The 17,187-nt window shown below is 43.8% G+C and overlaps 1 protein-coding gene and 1 pseudogene across 1 annotated transcript in view; both read left to right on the plus strand.

Moving 5' to 3' along the window:
* The window catches only part of LOC143404192 (myomegalin-like), a 77,834-nt gene extending 69,182 nt beyond the window's left edge, over window positions 1–8,652 (plus strand). The window contains 9 exon segments of the mRNA XM_076862478.1: window positions 781–1,020; window positions 3,323–3,352; window positions 3,355–3,438; window positions 3,989–4,042; window positions 4,045–4,214; window positions 5,199–5,342; window positions 6,385–6,523; window positions 6,818–6,864; window positions 8,611–8,652. Of these exon segments, the coding sequence (XP_076718593.1) occupies window positions 781–1,020; window positions 3,323–3,352; window positions 3,355–3,438; window positions 3,989–4,042; window positions 4,045–4,214; window positions 5,199–5,342; window positions 6,385–6,523; window positions 6,818–6,864; window positions 8,611–8,652 (950 nt within the window).
* Window positions 8,653–9,065: 413 nt separating this feature from the next.
* On the plus strand, window positions 9,066–16,364 carry LOC143404194 (plakophilin-4 pseudogene; annotated as a pseudogene).
* The last annotated feature ends 823 nt before the right edge of the window (window positions 16,365–17,187 follow it).

Raw genomic sequence — 17,187 nt, forward strand, 5'->3', positions numbered from 1 at the left:
CAAAACCAATTCAGTCTTTTAAAATATATTTGGCTTTGGGCTTGGGTTGTGGCTTAGTGGTAGAGTGCTTGCCTAGCATGTGTTAAGCATGGGTTTTGATCCCCAGCACCATATAAAAATAAACAAATAAAATAAAGTTATTGTGTCCCTATGCAACTAAAAAAATTTTAAAAAGTATACATATATATGTATATATTTGGCTTTAAGGTAAAATATTTCTGAGATCTTTTCATTATAGTATGTACAAATATGTATGGTAAGTAGAAATGAAAACCTTAGAGAAGCTGAAAAATTCACTTTGTTAGGACCCCTGTCTAAAGTACTTGACTCCCATTTTCACATGTTACCAAAAGTCCTGGTGCATTCCTCCTCTCCCTCTTTGATTTCTGAGTGCAGAGGTGATCAAATCTTCTCCCTCAGCCCCTACCCTTCTCTAGTTGAGTGCTGACCTCCTGCCTTGGAGGATCCAGCTCTCCATCCAGCAGAACTAAGGTTAATATGGAGGTGAGATAACAGATTTGTTATTGTCTGCCAATCAAATGCCTTTAAGTACATGGGGGTATTTTGAACCTCGGAAAATTTCAGACTGAAAATGTGTCACCTTGGTGTGTCCCAGGGGCTACACAGGAATGATTAACATCTCTACCACAAATTTGCTGCCCAAGTCCCTGCGATTACAGTAAGGTCCTTGGCAGAAAGGAATGTCACAGAACAGTATTCTCATAAGTGCTTGTAAAAAATGGGCCAATGCAACCAAACCCCTCTTGTCTCTTCTTTCAGCTTTCAGCCTGGATGGCTGTTACCAAGTTCCTTTGAACAGTAACTTGAACCACTTGGTGGCAGAGATACGAGCTCTGAGAGGGCAACTAGAACAGAGCATTCAGGTGAACAATTGCCTGCGGCTACAGCTGGAGCAGCAGTTAGATGGTGATACTGGCAAAGGCAGCCTCAGCCCCTCCACCATGAGCCAGAACTTCCCAGCCAACCCTGACTCTGGAAATAAGCAGTCAGTCTTTCAAGGTAGGAAGGGCAAAGAATCAAGAAGCCCTTAGCCAGTGGGGTGATACCAATATGTGTGCATTGGAAGGGATACTCTTGCTTCTCTTAGGTTCCTTAGGGTCAAGTTCTCAAATTGGAGAGGCTTTAATTTAATATGGTGTCCTGAGAGCATGGGATTTAGAGTCAGACCTGTCTCCAGAGTCTGCGTTTACCATTATAGGTGGTTTGCTTTGGGCAATGTGTTTAAACAATGAAGTGTTGAAGCCTTGGTTTCCTCAACTTGCAGATGGTAATAATATAAAATATATACCATGTATGGTTATCTGGAGCATTGAATTAAATCATTTTCAAGTGTCTGGCACAATAAGAATTGCTCAATAATTATCAGCTATATATGTTAACATCTATTCCTTGTATTTGTGTAGTCCCTTACAATTTACCAAGCATTTTCAAATATTTAATTTCCTCTGAAGTACATGAGAAAACTGGGGCATTGAGATATTAATGGACAAGCTAGGGTTTATAAAATTTAGGGACAAAATCAGGTTAGGACCAGATATTTTGATTCCCAGTCTGTATCTTTTTGCACCTTACCAGACTCTATCTCAGTATCACAGACCTTGCCACACTTTCTAGAGTGGCCCTTTCCTTCATCTGGGGGAACTCGGCATGTGGCAAGATACTCCTGTCCCTAAGAAAACCAGGGCTATGGGAAAGTACTGGGTGGCAAGCACGATCATTCCAGGTGACAGACATCTACTTCTGCCCCTTCCTCTTGCCTGCATGTAAATACACATGTTCATCAGATCTGTATTACTCTCTTCAATATCTAGTCTCAGTTTTGCTTTCCTCACTTTAATTAAAAGTTAACAGATCTCTCATACCTAAGCTCTTGACACATCATTCAACTTCTACATCTTCTTCTGTTTTTACTTTTGATGTATCATTTAACCCACTCTCTCCACTCACCTGCATGGCCATATCTCCAATTTTATTCTAATCAAGAATCACTGATGCTCAGGTTTCCATAAGGCTGAGCTTTCAAACTCTCCTGTCTGATGTTACTGAGTCAAGTTAATCTTTATTTTCTCCTTTTTTGGTAAATACTCATTTATGAAACTATGACCTCAATTGTCAAATGAAAGGGACAATTACATGGACTTGTTGTGACCATCAAGTAAGAAATATCTATGGACTGCTAAGTACCATACTCAGTTGGCATCAACTTCTCATCATTTATTGAATGTCTGTTTCACCCTTATGGGGCTGTCATGATGGGCATGGTCTTAAGTCATGGGAAAGTACTGGGTGGCAGGCATGTTCATTCTAGGTGACAGACATCCACTTCTGCCCCATCCTCTTGCCTATAACCAAGTTTCCCCTCTTAGTGTTTTCCCTTGTACCAGCTGAGATGCAGCCCCATGGTTTAGTCCCTTCTTCCTCCCAGTCCCCAGAGACCTGAGCTGGAAACCTCACTCTGACCCACATTTCCCCTAGCACTACCTTCCTGTCTTTTTTTTTTTTTTTGATATTTCACGTTTTTTATCAATTTTATTTTCTCTTTTTGCAGTACTAGGGAATCAAACCCAGGGCCTTAGGGCTGGGGATATAGCTCGGTTGGTAGAGTGCTTGCCTTGCATGTACAAAGCCCTGGGGTTGATCCCCAGCACCAAAAAACAAACAAACAACAACAACAAAAAAAAACCAAGGAGGCTGTAGCTGTAGATCAGTGGTAGAGCGCTTGCCTCACAAGTGTGAGGCACTGGGTTCAATTCTCAGTACCACATAATAATAAACAAATAAAAAAAAATTAAAAAAACAAACCCAGGGCCTTGTGCATAGTACGCAAGCAGTCTATCACTGAGTTGTACCACTACCTTTGATTAACATTTTAACATATGTATGCATACATTTATGCATTATACAAAATAGCACATACAAAATTCTACTCAGGATTGGGTTTCTAACAATGATATCTAACAATGGGCTGGGGGTATGGCTCAGTGGCAGAGTGTTTGCCTAGCATGTGTGAGGCACTGGGTTCAATTCTCAGCACCACATACAAATAAATAAAATAAATATTTTTTAAAAATTGTATCTAACAAGTTTTTAAATGGGAAGTTACACTTTTTTTCCTGAATAATGGAAACATACCAAGCGAACTGATTGTTGGCTTTTGCTTTTCAATGTGGCATATGGATGCTAATGTGTGAAAGGGGAGTCCTGTCAACATAGACTTGGGTGGTAAAGACTAGGCTGTGCATGATTTGGGGTGCAGAATTTTCCAGGGGTTCTGAAAATTGTGATTGTCTTTACTCCCTAGATTCAGTTACTTCCCCTCCAGTTCGTGATGTTGCATTAATTCTCCTGCTCTGGTCCTTCCCAGCTCTTCTTCCTCTTCTCCTGGCTCAGACACTGCCATTGTCACCAGGAAAAATGGTAAATATGGCAACTAAATGGCTCAGACACCATGATGGAAAATTATTAATGCAAATAACTGTTGGTTCTCTTTAAGTATAATATCTGAATTTAGAAAATTTTCTCTGCATGCCACAAAACCTTCAGTCCTATTCATTGAATCTTCTGTGGCTGCCTTTCTTTTCATTCTTCTTCTTCGTCCCACAGTTGTCCTGTTGTTCTGTTTGCATCATTGGCCTGTAATCTCTCCATTCATATATGTGCTGTGTCCCGCTGATTTACTTGTCTGTGCCTTTTCTATCCATAAATTTTTCAGGTTTATAATACTGTTTGTCCTGAATAGTCCACTTGTCAATAAAGATAAAATCTGTCTTCTAGCAAGTTTATTATACAATGATGTAAGAAAGATTATAAAAATAAAGAAACCAGAAGGTCTCTATGGACTTGACCCATCCTGCATTTTTGAAGGCTGCCTTTCTTGATCCTTTCACTATCTCTTTGCATTGGCTGGAACTGAGGGTATCATTATGAATAACAACAGATCCTATATTATCGTGGTTTTCTTTTACAGAGCTGGAATCAGATGCTCCTCAAGGAATGAAGAACTCTCCCAAGCTGGAGGGTGATGTACAGATGGCTCCTTTGCCAACAAAAATGGCCGCCATGTCATAGGCCACATCGATGACTATACTGCTCTCAGGGAGCAGATTGAGGAGGGAAAACAGCTGGTGCAAAAGATCCTGTCTCTCCTGAGACCCACATGCAACATCCTGGGCCTTGAATCTCAGAGCTCAGAGGTAGTCACACCTGCACCTCCTGGGTTCACCCTTTCTTTGTGTCCTTTGTCCTTAGTTCTACTTCCTTCTCCACTATTTATTTTTGTGGCCTGCATCTCCCAATGACAGAGAAATCATCTTCCAGTTATTCTAGCCAAGCCCTTGCTTCCCTTTCTCTTGATTCATTCTAAGTTCTATTCTGTTGTAGAGAAGGCCAACTAGATATTCTTCCTTAGAGCCCCAGAGAAGTCTATGCAACATTGTTACCATCCTCAGTAGTGCATTTGTTAAGTATTGACATTCGTGTGATGTTGTGTTGAACTCAACACCCTCTGGTAGTTATTACCTGTTACAGTCATGGTGGCCTATGCTGGCCCACTTAAAATCAATCAGATGGACAGATGCTGAGGAATTTGCGTCCATAAGGACCTTGTGTGTGGAAAGGGTAAGAAGTGGGACACTGTGGTATTTGTTGAGGCAGAACAAAGGCTGGGAAGCAGTGCTTCTCAGAGTACTTTACTGTTGAGGGAGACCAAGGATCAGTGACTATGCCAAGCCACCAGAGACCCATAGATGAATAGACACAGCCCTGCCTCCAGAGAGCCTGGCCTCGAGGACAAGACACAGACCTCTGTTGATAAGCAAACTAAGGTGCCAAGAGCACAATGTGAGAAGCCACCTCTTGTGCCTTGAATGGACCAATGCAGAAGGGTCTTTTGTTGCAGGAAAGGAAGGTAACAGGTCTATAGAGGACATGACATGGGAATGTGCTTTGACAGCCTTATAGGGTGTCCAGGTGGGAGGAGGCATTCCAGGTAAAGGGAGCAGCACTTCAGTCCTGGGACCTCACAGGGATGAACCAGGGTTTTATAGGTTCAAGCATCCCATGTTTTGTGCCTCACTTAAAAGGAAGCAACCTTAAGACCTGTACAGGCCTGCAATATCTTGGGCCCTGAGATATCTCGGATTGAATTTTGTCCATGGTTCCCTTCCCCCTTTCCACAGGCACCAGGCAACAAAGGAGTCCGTGAGCTACGCAGCAATCTCAGTGCCCTACACCACACCCTAGAAGAGTCAGCCTCCCTCCTGACCATGTTGTGGCGAGTGGCCGTGCCAAGTTCCCAAGGCCCTGCACTGCCTGGCAAAGCAGTAAGAGACTAATGTCTTCTTTCATTTCAAATACTGCTCTTCGGTTTCTGGTATGGTTCTGTCTCCTTAGTCCCACAGCTTTCCGAGGGTCAGGAACCACATGGGAAATTAATATGGACACAACCTTAGGGGAGCATCCTGGAGGGAAACCCCTGATCCATGGCAGTTGCTTTCATGGCATCTCTGATTACCTTACCTCCTCCTTATACTCCAGCCTCCAAGATCAGAAATCAAAGAGGAGAAAGAAAAAAAAAATGGAAGAACTATAACTGAAGTTTGAGTGAACTGAAATTCAGGGGCCTTTTGAAGTTTCTCTCCCCCTCAAGTCTCCTTGGTCAAAAGATCAGAGGATATCACCATGAGCCTGAAGCTTCTTGTGGTCATGCTCCTAGAATCCCAACATATCTTTTTAAATTATCATCTCTGTGCCAGGGTCCCCCCACAGCCCCTAGCCCCCAACCCCAGGATCTGCTGTGATCTCAGGCTGGCTCTTATTGCTAAGCCTGGAGTGGTCCCACATCTGGATCCCCTTCCTAGATATTCAAGTTCCAGACAAATATTGCTGTTATCTTTTGGGAACCAACTGCTAATTCCAGGGAAGGTGCTTTACCATCTTCACATTTGTACAGATATTTAGAGACTTACACACTGTCTTCAGGGCAGCCCTGTGTCCCATACATCATATCTCTGAAATTCCAAATCTTGTATGGATGGGGGAAGGATGAGATAGAACTTTTACAAGGACTGAATTGGAGGTCATATTCACAATTGGGGTTTTCTGCCAGTCTGGGGTCAGGGTCTCCTTGACCACAGGACAGTAGACCTGTGCTAGTCTGGGGGCTTTCATGTTTTCAACATTCTTACCTGTGGCCTCTTCCTAAACTATCCTGAACTGGAGGATCAAGAGGCTGTAATGGAGAGAACATACTCCAGAGAGTGTTGAGAAGATTATAGAGTTCTGCTTCCAATTGGTAGGAACCACAAAGCACTGGATGCTTTTGGTCTCCATACTTTTGTCTGAGACCCTGTCCTTCTTCCCAAGGATGAATCAATGGAAAGGGAGCTACTGGATCTGCGAGCCCAAGTATCGAAACAGGAGAAGCTCCTTCAGAGCACAGCTGAGTGTCTGAAGACTGCCAACCAGCAGAAGGAGAACATGGAGCAGTTCATCATCAACCAGTGTAGGTGCCCCTGAGCTGTGGAGCAACAGAGGAAAGGGGGGGTCTTGCAGATGCCCCACTGTGCTGCAGATGAACAGTGACCACAGAAGCACTGGAATGTTGGGAGGGGAGAGTCTGATGCACTGGGCCCAACCTCCTGTGCCATGAGTAATTGTGGGTGCAAAGGGAGGGAAGGAAGGAGTCAGCAAGAGGCCATGATTGAGGGGTCAGAAGAAAATGCTTTAGAACACACATGCCCAACAAGTAGGGCCCAGCTGGTAATTCCTGCTTTATGGGGCTGCTTTGTTGTTTCAGTGACCAGGACACATGATGTTTTGAAGAAGGCAAGGACTAATTTGGAGGTAAGGAAACGATTACACCTGTCAGAACCAAAGAACCTGCCTCTAACACACCACTGTCTATCATCAGGTCTGTAGGTGACCCTGACCTTCTTTCTCCTTCCAGAGGAGATATCTGGTCCACTTGATTGGTCCTAGCTCCTAGTTAGCCTCCTGTTAGGATTCCATCCTGTCACTTCTCCCCACTCAGTTCCCTTCCCTGCCCTTGTTTTTCCCTTGTCATCATCTCTCCTTTTTCATTACAATTTTTCCTCCTTGACGTCAATTAAACAAGGAGCCAGGAGAAATGTAGTTCAGTTGGTTCTTGAGGACAGAGACATTTGCAGGTTGTTCTGAGAATTAGTTATCTGTACAGGGGTCTTTAGGCCATTTGGGCATTCTGGACTTTCCTAAACTACTTTATGATAAAGCAGAGTAAGGCACAACCTTATAAATTGACTTTAGTGCAAAATATTATGTTAAGATTTTGACACATTTTTTTCTTTAAAAAACATGATAAAAAATCCACTTGGTCTCATTGATCTAAAATAAAATAAAATTTGATGATAAATAAACACTGAATCTTAAGGCAAGAGATTTTTTTAAATATATATATATATACATGCTAGACATTCTCTACATTTACTTAAATGTTAAGTGCTTATTACTTAGTACTTTGAAGAAAACCTTGATGTACACCAATTGGTTTAAAACTCAGAAATTAAACTTTTAAACTTAAACATTAAACTTCACCAGAGAAGTTGAACATATTCCTAGAAATATTACTAAATTGAGGCTGGGGTCATAGCTCAGTGGTAGAACACTTACCTAGCACATATGAGGCACTGAGTTTGATCCTCAGCACCACATATAAATAAATAATATAAAGGTATTTATTTGTCCATCTACAAATAAGATAATTAAAAAAGAAAAGAAATATTTCCTTAGTTATATTCCAAAAGGGTTGATTCCCACACTGTGATTAAGGGTGGGCCATGGTTTAACCAGCTCGTGTTTTCTAATTCCCTTTGGTTCTTCTCTGATGATTCCTTTCTTTCCTGAGCCTCTTTAGCACAACACTTACAAGATTGCCTCTGTACAGCCTTATTATGTCCCAGCCAAGGTAACCCAGCAGCCTCCAGATCCCACTGGCTATCTCCAGTGTGCAGGCCTCCCTTTCTACTTCCTGATGCCTGGGCTCTAACTCCAGGCTTGTCACTAACTGGCTGTGTGCCTTTGGCTGGCCCCCTTGCCTCTGTGAACTGCTGCACCCTCATCTGTTAAGAGTAGACTAGATAGTCTCATCCCTGCCCCTTTGAATTCTCCTCAAGAAAACTGGGATACACGCTTAATAGGTGAACTTCCCCCAACATGTTTTCTCCTTCCTACCACAGGCTGTTTCTACATGTGCATGTTTCATGCTTAGCACTAGTTTTCCTAGAAGATGGCAAACCTCCCCACTTTTTTGTTTTTCTTCAGACCACATAACTTGTAGCATGAACTGGCTCATCAAGAGAAAGTGGTAGGATCTGACCACATATAGTGGGGCTATGGCTGGGGCAGCAGGAATTCGGGTGCACAGGGAGGCTTTTCCTCTAAGCTGGGACCTGGAAGCTCCTCCAGACCCAGTGCATCCCCTGGCTCATCCTCTGAATCCCCTCCTGCCATGTTCTGGCTTCCTGCACGCTTTGCCCTCATTCCAGCCTCTGGGTGCCGTCAGCAGGGTCTGACAGTTCCATCTGAACAGGGTTGTTTTATGTTTGCTTGCAGGTGAAATCTCTAAGGGCCCTGCTGTGTGCTCCAGCCTTGTGACCCTTGCCTTCCAGGAGCCACACAAGAAGCAAAGCCACCACAGGTCCTTAAAGCATCAGGAAGAATGGGCCTGCCCCTCTTTTGCACAACTACCTGTCTGCTGAGGAGAATCTGGGCTTGATTCCTCTAAATCTGCTGGAGGTCTGAAGATGCAGTCAGAGATGTGCCCTTGTGGGGTAGGCAGAAAGGTAGAATGACTTCCTGGCAGTGATGGAATAACAGTAGCCAAATTCCCCTGGGCCCAGCATTAAGCAAAGTGTGTGTGAGATTGCATAGTAGGACTTGTGACACTGCTTCTGAACAGCCTCAGTGGCACAGCACCTGCCAGAGCACGGTTCTCATCTCAACAGCTGTCCTCAGATGGTCAATGCAAAGGAAATAGTTGCCTTCTACATGTGGGGCGTGTGATCCCAATGCTGAAGCTCCTCCACAGTTATAGAAGCACACTACTGAGCAGCAGTGCCCTGCTGGACAGTGTCAGTGGGGTTCAGCGAGCACTGCTCACAGATCCACACCTAACCAGGTAGCTCCTCTGGGCCAAGTCAGGCTGGGCTTCATGCTGTACCACCAGTTCTGAGAGCTTTGATTCTGTGTGGGGAATTGGTGACTCGTTAGATGCCCTGTCATGCTTAGCCTAGCATGATCTTCTTCATTTCTTACATGTTCTCCAAACTGTACTGTCCCTACCCCCATTAGGTATGTTATCCCTTTGTCATCCTAACTTCCCTCAGGCGAATTGGGAACTGATGGCCATACCAAGCCTATGGAAAGTCTTGCATATAGCAGCCCTCTGCTTGTTTTTAAGTGGTCTGGGCAAGGCCCTAGTTGTACTGAAGCCTAGTCTGTGTCTTCAGAGTGCTCCTAGGATGTGGGTATGTGTGTATAAATATATGATAGAGATTTATTTATGTTGCTGTAGCAATATGTTGAAGGCCAGCATAACTCATGGATGGGGAGGATGAGAGGAAACAACAATCTTTTTTTGGTGGCTATTAAAGAAATATGTGTATAAGGAAATAGTTTTTCTTTGTTTTGTTTTGCATTTTTACACCATTTCCCAGAACAAGTGTATCAGAATAGGAAAGACAAACTGTCATGAAGAAATAATAGTCTAATCCATAAAGTCTAAGTCTAAAAATTCATTTTTCCTCTATTTTACAAAAATTTCCAATATACAATATGATGGAGTGATCCTTAAACTTGATTTGCCTTACAGTTTTCACAAGGAAGGACATATTTTGCTGTTTGTCATGTTCCATTAAAACTCAGGAGTTAGGATGGCAAGGGAAATAAAAATTTCTTGCAATGATGGATTTGAGCAAGATAGAGAATATTTTCTTTCTCAACTCTCCATCGTTTGTGACTCAGGAGCATGGAAATCTTTTATAAGATCTATGGTGCAGTAGGACAAAAGGCAGGAAATATCCATGTGTATATTTAGCTAGGCTGTGTTAATTAGAAACATGTCTCAGACTCAGTTCCTCTGGGCAGTGCCCTCAGGGCCAGGGAAGTCCCTCAGACTCCATTTTCAGCTTAAGGAAAGTCAGAAGTTAAAAGGCTTTGGAGTTGTTAATTTCAAATGCAGTCTGTTTCACAAATCAGTTGTGAAGATTGTGGGAGCAATTTCCTGGGATGAAATGCCAAGAAATTTTGTGGGTGTGGGACCCTAGGGTTGCATTTAAATATAAGCATCCCAGGTGATTCTGATGCAGGTGGGCTACTGACCATAGTTTAACACACATTGTTTTATATCATTGAGTCAAAACATTAAATAAATTTATTTAAGAACCATAGTTGAAAATTATGTCATTCTGATACCAGTCCTAGAGATCAGGAATGAGTCTTTGTTCCCTGGTGTTTAGGATTAAACATGCTGGGAAACACCCAGGCAAGTGTAGAAAGCATATTTTATATAAGAAAGAGACAGGGACAGCAGACTTCTCTGAAGAGAATTGGTACCGCTGGTTATCTATCAGTGACAAGTCCTGCTTCCTCACCTGTTGAAGTTTGAAGCATGTCAAGGCATGCATATAAAGCAGGGTTTATTTAAAAGGGGTAACATAGACTTCTCCTGGGAGGGAGGAGGGGGCCAGAGCTGGTGTCCTGGTATCCCTAGAAGTGAGGTGTTCTGCCCTTTTTATATGTCCTAGGCTTCCTTTGTTCTCCTGCCTCTTCCCCTTATCTTTCTCCTTCCTGTGTATGGGACTAGGCCTAGGCAGTGACTAGACCTAGAAAATGCGTAGTGGGATGGCCAAAAGGTGGGAAACAGGTAGGCTGAAGTGGGAAGGGCAGGATGGTGCAGCCCACATTAATTAACAACCTTATAGCTCCCTGTAGGGAGCTATTCCTGTGACTGGTTACCTTAGCAACAGGTTGGAGCAGGGGCAGTTCTTGGGTGGAGGAAGGGCTCTGAAGAAATTAACATTTCAATCCCTCAGGGGACAGTCTCCAGCTAGTCAGACTCACTCAAAATTGGCCTCTTTAAACCGACCTGACCAGATTGACCTGTTTATACTGACTGTCTCACTAATTCTGGCTTCAGAAGTGGGCAAAGAGCTAGGTGTCAGTAGTAGTGGGTGTGTCTTACTGTTTTATAGACCCCAGAAACCCCCCCACACACCTTTTTCTTCTATGTGCATATGCCTAAGGGTAAGAAGGAGCTGGAGCACTTGGGATAATCAATAGCAGCTCCTTGTGCTGGAAAGTGTGATCCCCAGATTAGCTGTTAGCAACCATCTGTCTTTTCTTTGATAACCAGCCCTTATTTTCTCAACCCCATCATTTATTACCTACACTGACTGCCAGGCCTTCTTACCCCTGAGTCAGTTTGCTGAGGAATGTGACATATTCTGTCCCCTCAGGCCAGGTGGGGCTGCAGACAGATTAACTCACCATCCTCATTTATCTGTCCTCTTATACTTCCATAAATGTTGAAATAAAAATCTTAAAAGATTCCTTCAAAAAAATTCTTGTATTCTTTTGCCTTCTAGAATTAAAATTAAGCCATAACTCTATAATTATTTCCTAGAAACAGTTAAAAATGAAATCCTGTGAGGGGAAATAGAATTTAAGTCCTATAAAGGGGGCTGGAAGGGAAAACAGAACAGGTACCACTTAAAATATGTAATAGTATCTCTTGACCTGTCAAACTAGGCCTTCAGAATGTTCAGAGTTCATCACATCCTTCAAATCTCATCAGTGGTGAAGTGAATTAGAGAGGCACTTGTGTTGATTTTCTGTTGTTGCTGTAACCAATTCCCATAAACATTGTGGCTGAGAACACCCCAAACTCATTTCCTTAGAGTTCTGTGGGTTAGGAGTCCACGAAGGGTCCCAACAGGCCTAAAATTGATAGGTCAATCCTTGGCTGGTAGCTGCTTCCTCCACCTTCACAACCAGCAAAGCAGGCAGAGTGCTTGATCCATCACCCTGACCTCTTTCTCTGACTCTTCTTCCATGTTAAAGACCCATGGGATTATTTGGATGTTATGGATTACCCTGTGCCATTCAGCATGGTCTCCCTATCTCAGAATCCTTAACATAAGCCCATCTGCAAGTCCCTTGCTAGATAATGAATGAAGCCTGTTCACAGGTTCCAAGGATTAGGAAGAGGATCTCCTGGGGAGGCCATTATTCTGGCTGCCACATACTCTTTTTTATTTTTATTTTTTTGTTTTTCAGTTTTCAGTGGACACACATCTTTATTTTATTTTTATGTGATGCTGAGGATCGAACCCAGTGCCCCGTGCATGCCAGGTGAGCACATTACCGCTTGAGCCACATCCCCAGCTCCTGCCACATACTCTTAATTCATGTGCTGACTAATGTTGAAATTAAAACAAAACACTAAATCAAGTTAGTAAAATTAAAACACTACCTTAAGGCATAGCCTGACATAGCAAAAACACTAAATTTAAAATTGGGCTCTGGAAATACTCCACTGATGACCTTAGGAGTTTATAAGTGTTGAGATTATTTTAGATGTGGCCTTTATTTTCTCAAAGCCTGGCTTTGGGTGCAGAAATCTCATCTGAGGCTAAGAGGACACAAGGAAGCAGGGAGGGAGAGGCAGATCTGTATACCTGGGAGCCTGCTGACTTTGGCTCAGTACCCTTGGCTCATTCTAAATGGGGCAGTTGGATGGTTTTCTTTGGTCAGGCTTTCCTGCTGCTTTGTAGCCTCTAGCACCATGGGGATCTCTATGTGCCCAATGAAGGCCATGAGGTGGTGCTAGAAAAGGGCCTAGGGTATTCAAGTCCCTCAAGATGAGGGCCAGATCTAACCATGCCGCAGTCTGGCTGGGCACAAAATCACGAGCCACTCAAGCAGAAACAAACTTTATTTTTGAAACTGCCGCCAATGCCCCTTACGCTCCCGGGGAAATTGCCAACCCACACATGCAGCGTTGGACCCCAACAGGAAGTCCCTCCTCTGGAATTCCCTCTTACTGCACTTCCCCAAACAATGGGAACTCTCCAGGAGTCCTGTAGCAGGCTGAGGTGGACAGCAGGAGTCTAATATCCATATGAATGCAGATCTTAACATAATCATATCATCTCAATGGCTTGCTGGCCTCACTTTTCAACCAAAAATGCCATGCATCATACTACTTGGCTATTGCTCTTAGCATAGCCATGAGGAACTGGAAATGGAATTGTCTAGACCTTGATAGCTGTGGTTGAAGTTCAGCTTTAAGGTACAGCCATTTTCTTTGGTCTCCTCATAAACTGAGCTTGACCAGAAACAATGTGATTGTTTTTGATTTTTCTTCTGATACAAAATATTCCTTCATCTTCATCTCACATGAGGGCAACCCCTTCCTGTGTTGGCCTGTATGGTGTGTATGTGGGAGGGATAGAGGGTATGTGGGCAGGAGGAGCAAGAAGAGGAATGGGGAGTGGAACAACAAGGCAGGCCAGGAGAACAGACAGGAGAGAGGGATGGAGGTGGGGCAAGATGTGCAGGAGGTGGTGAGAAGAAGGAGCTGAGCTTGAACTCTCAGGCCCAGAAGGAACTCAGCTTGTAACCAAAAGCTTGGTCCTTGTTCCCAATGCCAATGAATGCCTATTTATAATGAGGACACAGTTTTGAGAAAAAGAAAAAAGTTGTTTTATTGCTTCTCTGACGAAGGAGAAACACAGGGGACTACTGTCCCTGAGGCAGTGATTCTGCCCATCAGAAGGAACAGAGGATTTTAAAGGAGCTCCTTAAGGGCTATATTCCAAATGTGCCCTGACAGGGAGTCCAGGGGCACTGATGGAGTGTTAGGATTCACTTGTTATTTGTCACATCTGAGATCCTCTTACAGACATCTCCTTCCTGTGGAACACAGTTAACTCAGGGTAATCTGGCCTCCAGGTTAGGGAGAGTGAGGGGGAGAAAAGGAAAAGGGAAAAAATGTCCCTTTAAAAAATAAGCTTCAGAACTATGTTCAAAAGGTGAAGTGGACCCCTGTTACAAGCTGTTGATGGATTGGTACTCAAAAGTTTATTTGGGGGCTGGAGTTGTGGCTCAGTGGTAGAGCTCCTTCCTTGAATGTGTGAGGCACTGGGTTCGATTCTCAGCACTGCATATAAATAAATGAATAAAATAAAAAGCCATCAAAAACTAAAACTATATATATGTAGTTTTATATTATATATAATATATTATATATATATATATATATATATATATATATATATATATATATATATATATAAAGTTTACTTGGGACAATAGCAGCATCTACTCACTATCCACAGAGACAGGAAGTAGGGAATCCTCTGGCAGCTGGCTGGAGAGAATCCAATGACAACAAAATTTAATGCACCCAAGTTGGAGGCCACATTTTCAACACATCACACCATGATTTTAGAGGCTACTCAGGACTCCCAGTGCTGTGTGGCAGATTGGTTCAGTCACCTCTTGAAAGACCTCCAATCCCAGGGGAATAGCCCCTCAATGCCAAACCACCTTTTGAGTCCCCAGTGACCCTGACAGATGCACAGACACAATAGCTTCTCCTTCCCAAAGCCAGGTGGCGGCAGCGTCCCCCCAAATGCGCAGGATCGACTGCAGTACCACAGCATCTGGCATCTTCTCTGAAAAGGGGTGTTCATGACATGGAGCAATTTGGATAGTAACAGTAAGATATTTACAATAGGATGGTTCCATCTCACCCAGACAGCCTGATGGCTTATTGAGTTCCTGTGTTTGTCAGCACAGACAGCTTTCGCTAGACTATGTATTCTGCTATGTCTCCTGTATATGAGGGAAGGACCTATTATAGCCCAGTGTACCACAGGCCAAACCAAAAAAACGTGGAGCTCCAAGGATGGCAGGTGGCTCTCTATCACACCAGCTCAGGTGTTGGAATCTATAAAAGACTTCCAGCCAACAGAATGACCTTCCATACCAAACAAATGATTATTCTCTAAGTACAACAGCTACCTACACCCAGCTCTACAGGCCAATACAATATCAAGTATAACAGGCTTCAGTAGGCAGCTCTGGCTGATAATGGCACCACAAGATCCCCATCAACAGACAGTGTGATGGGGTGACCAGCACCCCAACATAGCAGGTTCCTGCTCAGGAGGTGTGAGCCGCCTGGGAAAATAAAAAGTCTAACATAATCAGTAAGAAGTAAGACAAAGCCAAAGGTTAAATTTAAATAGAGGAGTGTCTGGTGGGTCTTCCAGTCCTGATAGGAACTGGAACTGAACATCTGAAAAAGGCCCTAATTTTTTATTTAAGGAGGAGTATATCAAAGGCAGAGATAAGGTTTCAGTGGGAGGAGTCTTGCTTTGGTGCTCATTCCTTGGTGTAGCAGGGGTCTTGCAATAAACAGGTTGATTGGTGCTTGGCAGGCTACACCCATCTCTCTCTCTCTGAGACTGTGCTTGAAACTTGAGCTGTGAGTTAGAACAGAGTGCCAACGTGAATTGGGCATTCTCGCATCAGGAGGTTCTGCTTGAGAGTTCCCAAAACCAGTCTTCCCTGCCTAATGGTTTGAATGTCACTCAGTTCACACACAGCTCATAGATGGCCTCCCATGGGACAGCATCCAGAAAGACCCCAGGAAGTTTGCCTGGCACAATCCTAAGCTGCCCCAAATCATTTATATGCTGCAGCACCAGCTGCACTCCATCCAAGCAAACACAGCAGCCTATCTCCAGCACCTGGGTTTTGGCAACAACAAAGTGAAATTGGAGGTATACAGGCTAGGGCGAATCAGGCATCTGTTTGACTTTTTGGACCATAGAGTTTTGAAAGTTCAGAAGGATACTTGTGCCCTCTGAAACCTTGTTTTTGGCAAGTACACAGATGAAAATCAAATAGCCATGAAAAATGTTGGTGGGATACGTGCCATCTTGCATCTGTAAGAAAAACTATTGATGCAGAAGTAATAAAGCTTGTTACAGGAGTTATTTGCTATTCATCTTCATGTGATGCCTTAAAGAAGACATCAATCATCTGAAATGCCCTCTCAACCTGAACAAACACTGTGATTGTTCCTGCTCTGGGTGGAATGCTCTTCTTTTGTTGGTGATTATAAAATTAAATTTCTGACTTCACTAGTTCTGCATAACATGACAGGGTGCCTGAGCGACCTCAACCCTGCAGGGAATAAAGTAAGGAAGAAAATACAGTCCTGTGAGTGTGGTGAGCCGTTTCTGCAGATTATGGTCGCCATTGCAAGATGGCGCTGGCTCCACTGTGGTCTGTAACAAACAACTCCTTGTTTGGGAGAGTTGGTGCATGGTTTCTCAGCACCCTGTGAGAAAGTTCCACGTGGCAGCTTCGCATTGGGGCTTGGGATGCTTTATTAAGGCTGGGAGGGGCATCCGAAGGGAGAGAGATTAGAAGAAATATCAGGGGCCTGAATAAACTGCTGAAAGAAGATTCCTGAGTTGCGTCTTCCTTGCGGGCAAGGGGTCGCGACAAGTGGTGCCGAGACCCGGGAACCAGAACTTTCAGCAGTCAGGGGTGGTGCACCAGTTAGTCCTAGGTAAGTAGGACCCGCAGGTAAAGCGGAAGATTAGTCCCAGATTAATTGGGACCCGCGATCAAAGCGGAGATTAGTCCCAGATTAATTGGGACCCGCGGTTAAAGCGGAGATTAGTCCCAGACTAATTGGGACCCGCTGTCAAAGCGGCAGCTCCTCTGTAAAGCCAGAGAGAGCATTAAATCTTATTGCAGCTGCACTGTGTACTTTTGCTCTTACTTTCACTCTTGTTTTTTGTGTGTCTTTTGTTGTGTCTTGGGTGCCGTATCTTCAAGTCCGCTTCTCCTGGCCCTAGATAACCTGTTACGTTCCAAGAGCCTAGAAGTGAAACGTAGTACTTTACAGAGATTTTTACAGAAGACAGATATTGCTGCACCGTGGTTTCCGTTCTGGGGCAGCTTTACTCTGCCTAGCTGGGATAAGTTAGGCACAGACCTTGACTTTGCTTCTGAGCAGGGCATATTAGAGGGTGGGGTGATACCCCTTTGGAAGATGATCCGTAGTTGCCTCGCAGATGGCAGATGTCAGGAAGCACTTACTAAAGG

This window comes from Callospermophilus lateralis, chromosome 7 (genome assembly GCF_048772815.1).
Source record: "Callospermophilus lateralis isolate mCalLat2 chromosome 7, mCalLat2.hap1, whole genome shotgun sequence".
Taxonomy (NCBI): domain Eukaryota; kingdom Metazoa; phylum Chordata; class Mammalia; order Rodentia; family Sciuridae; genus Callospermophilus; species Callospermophilus lateralis.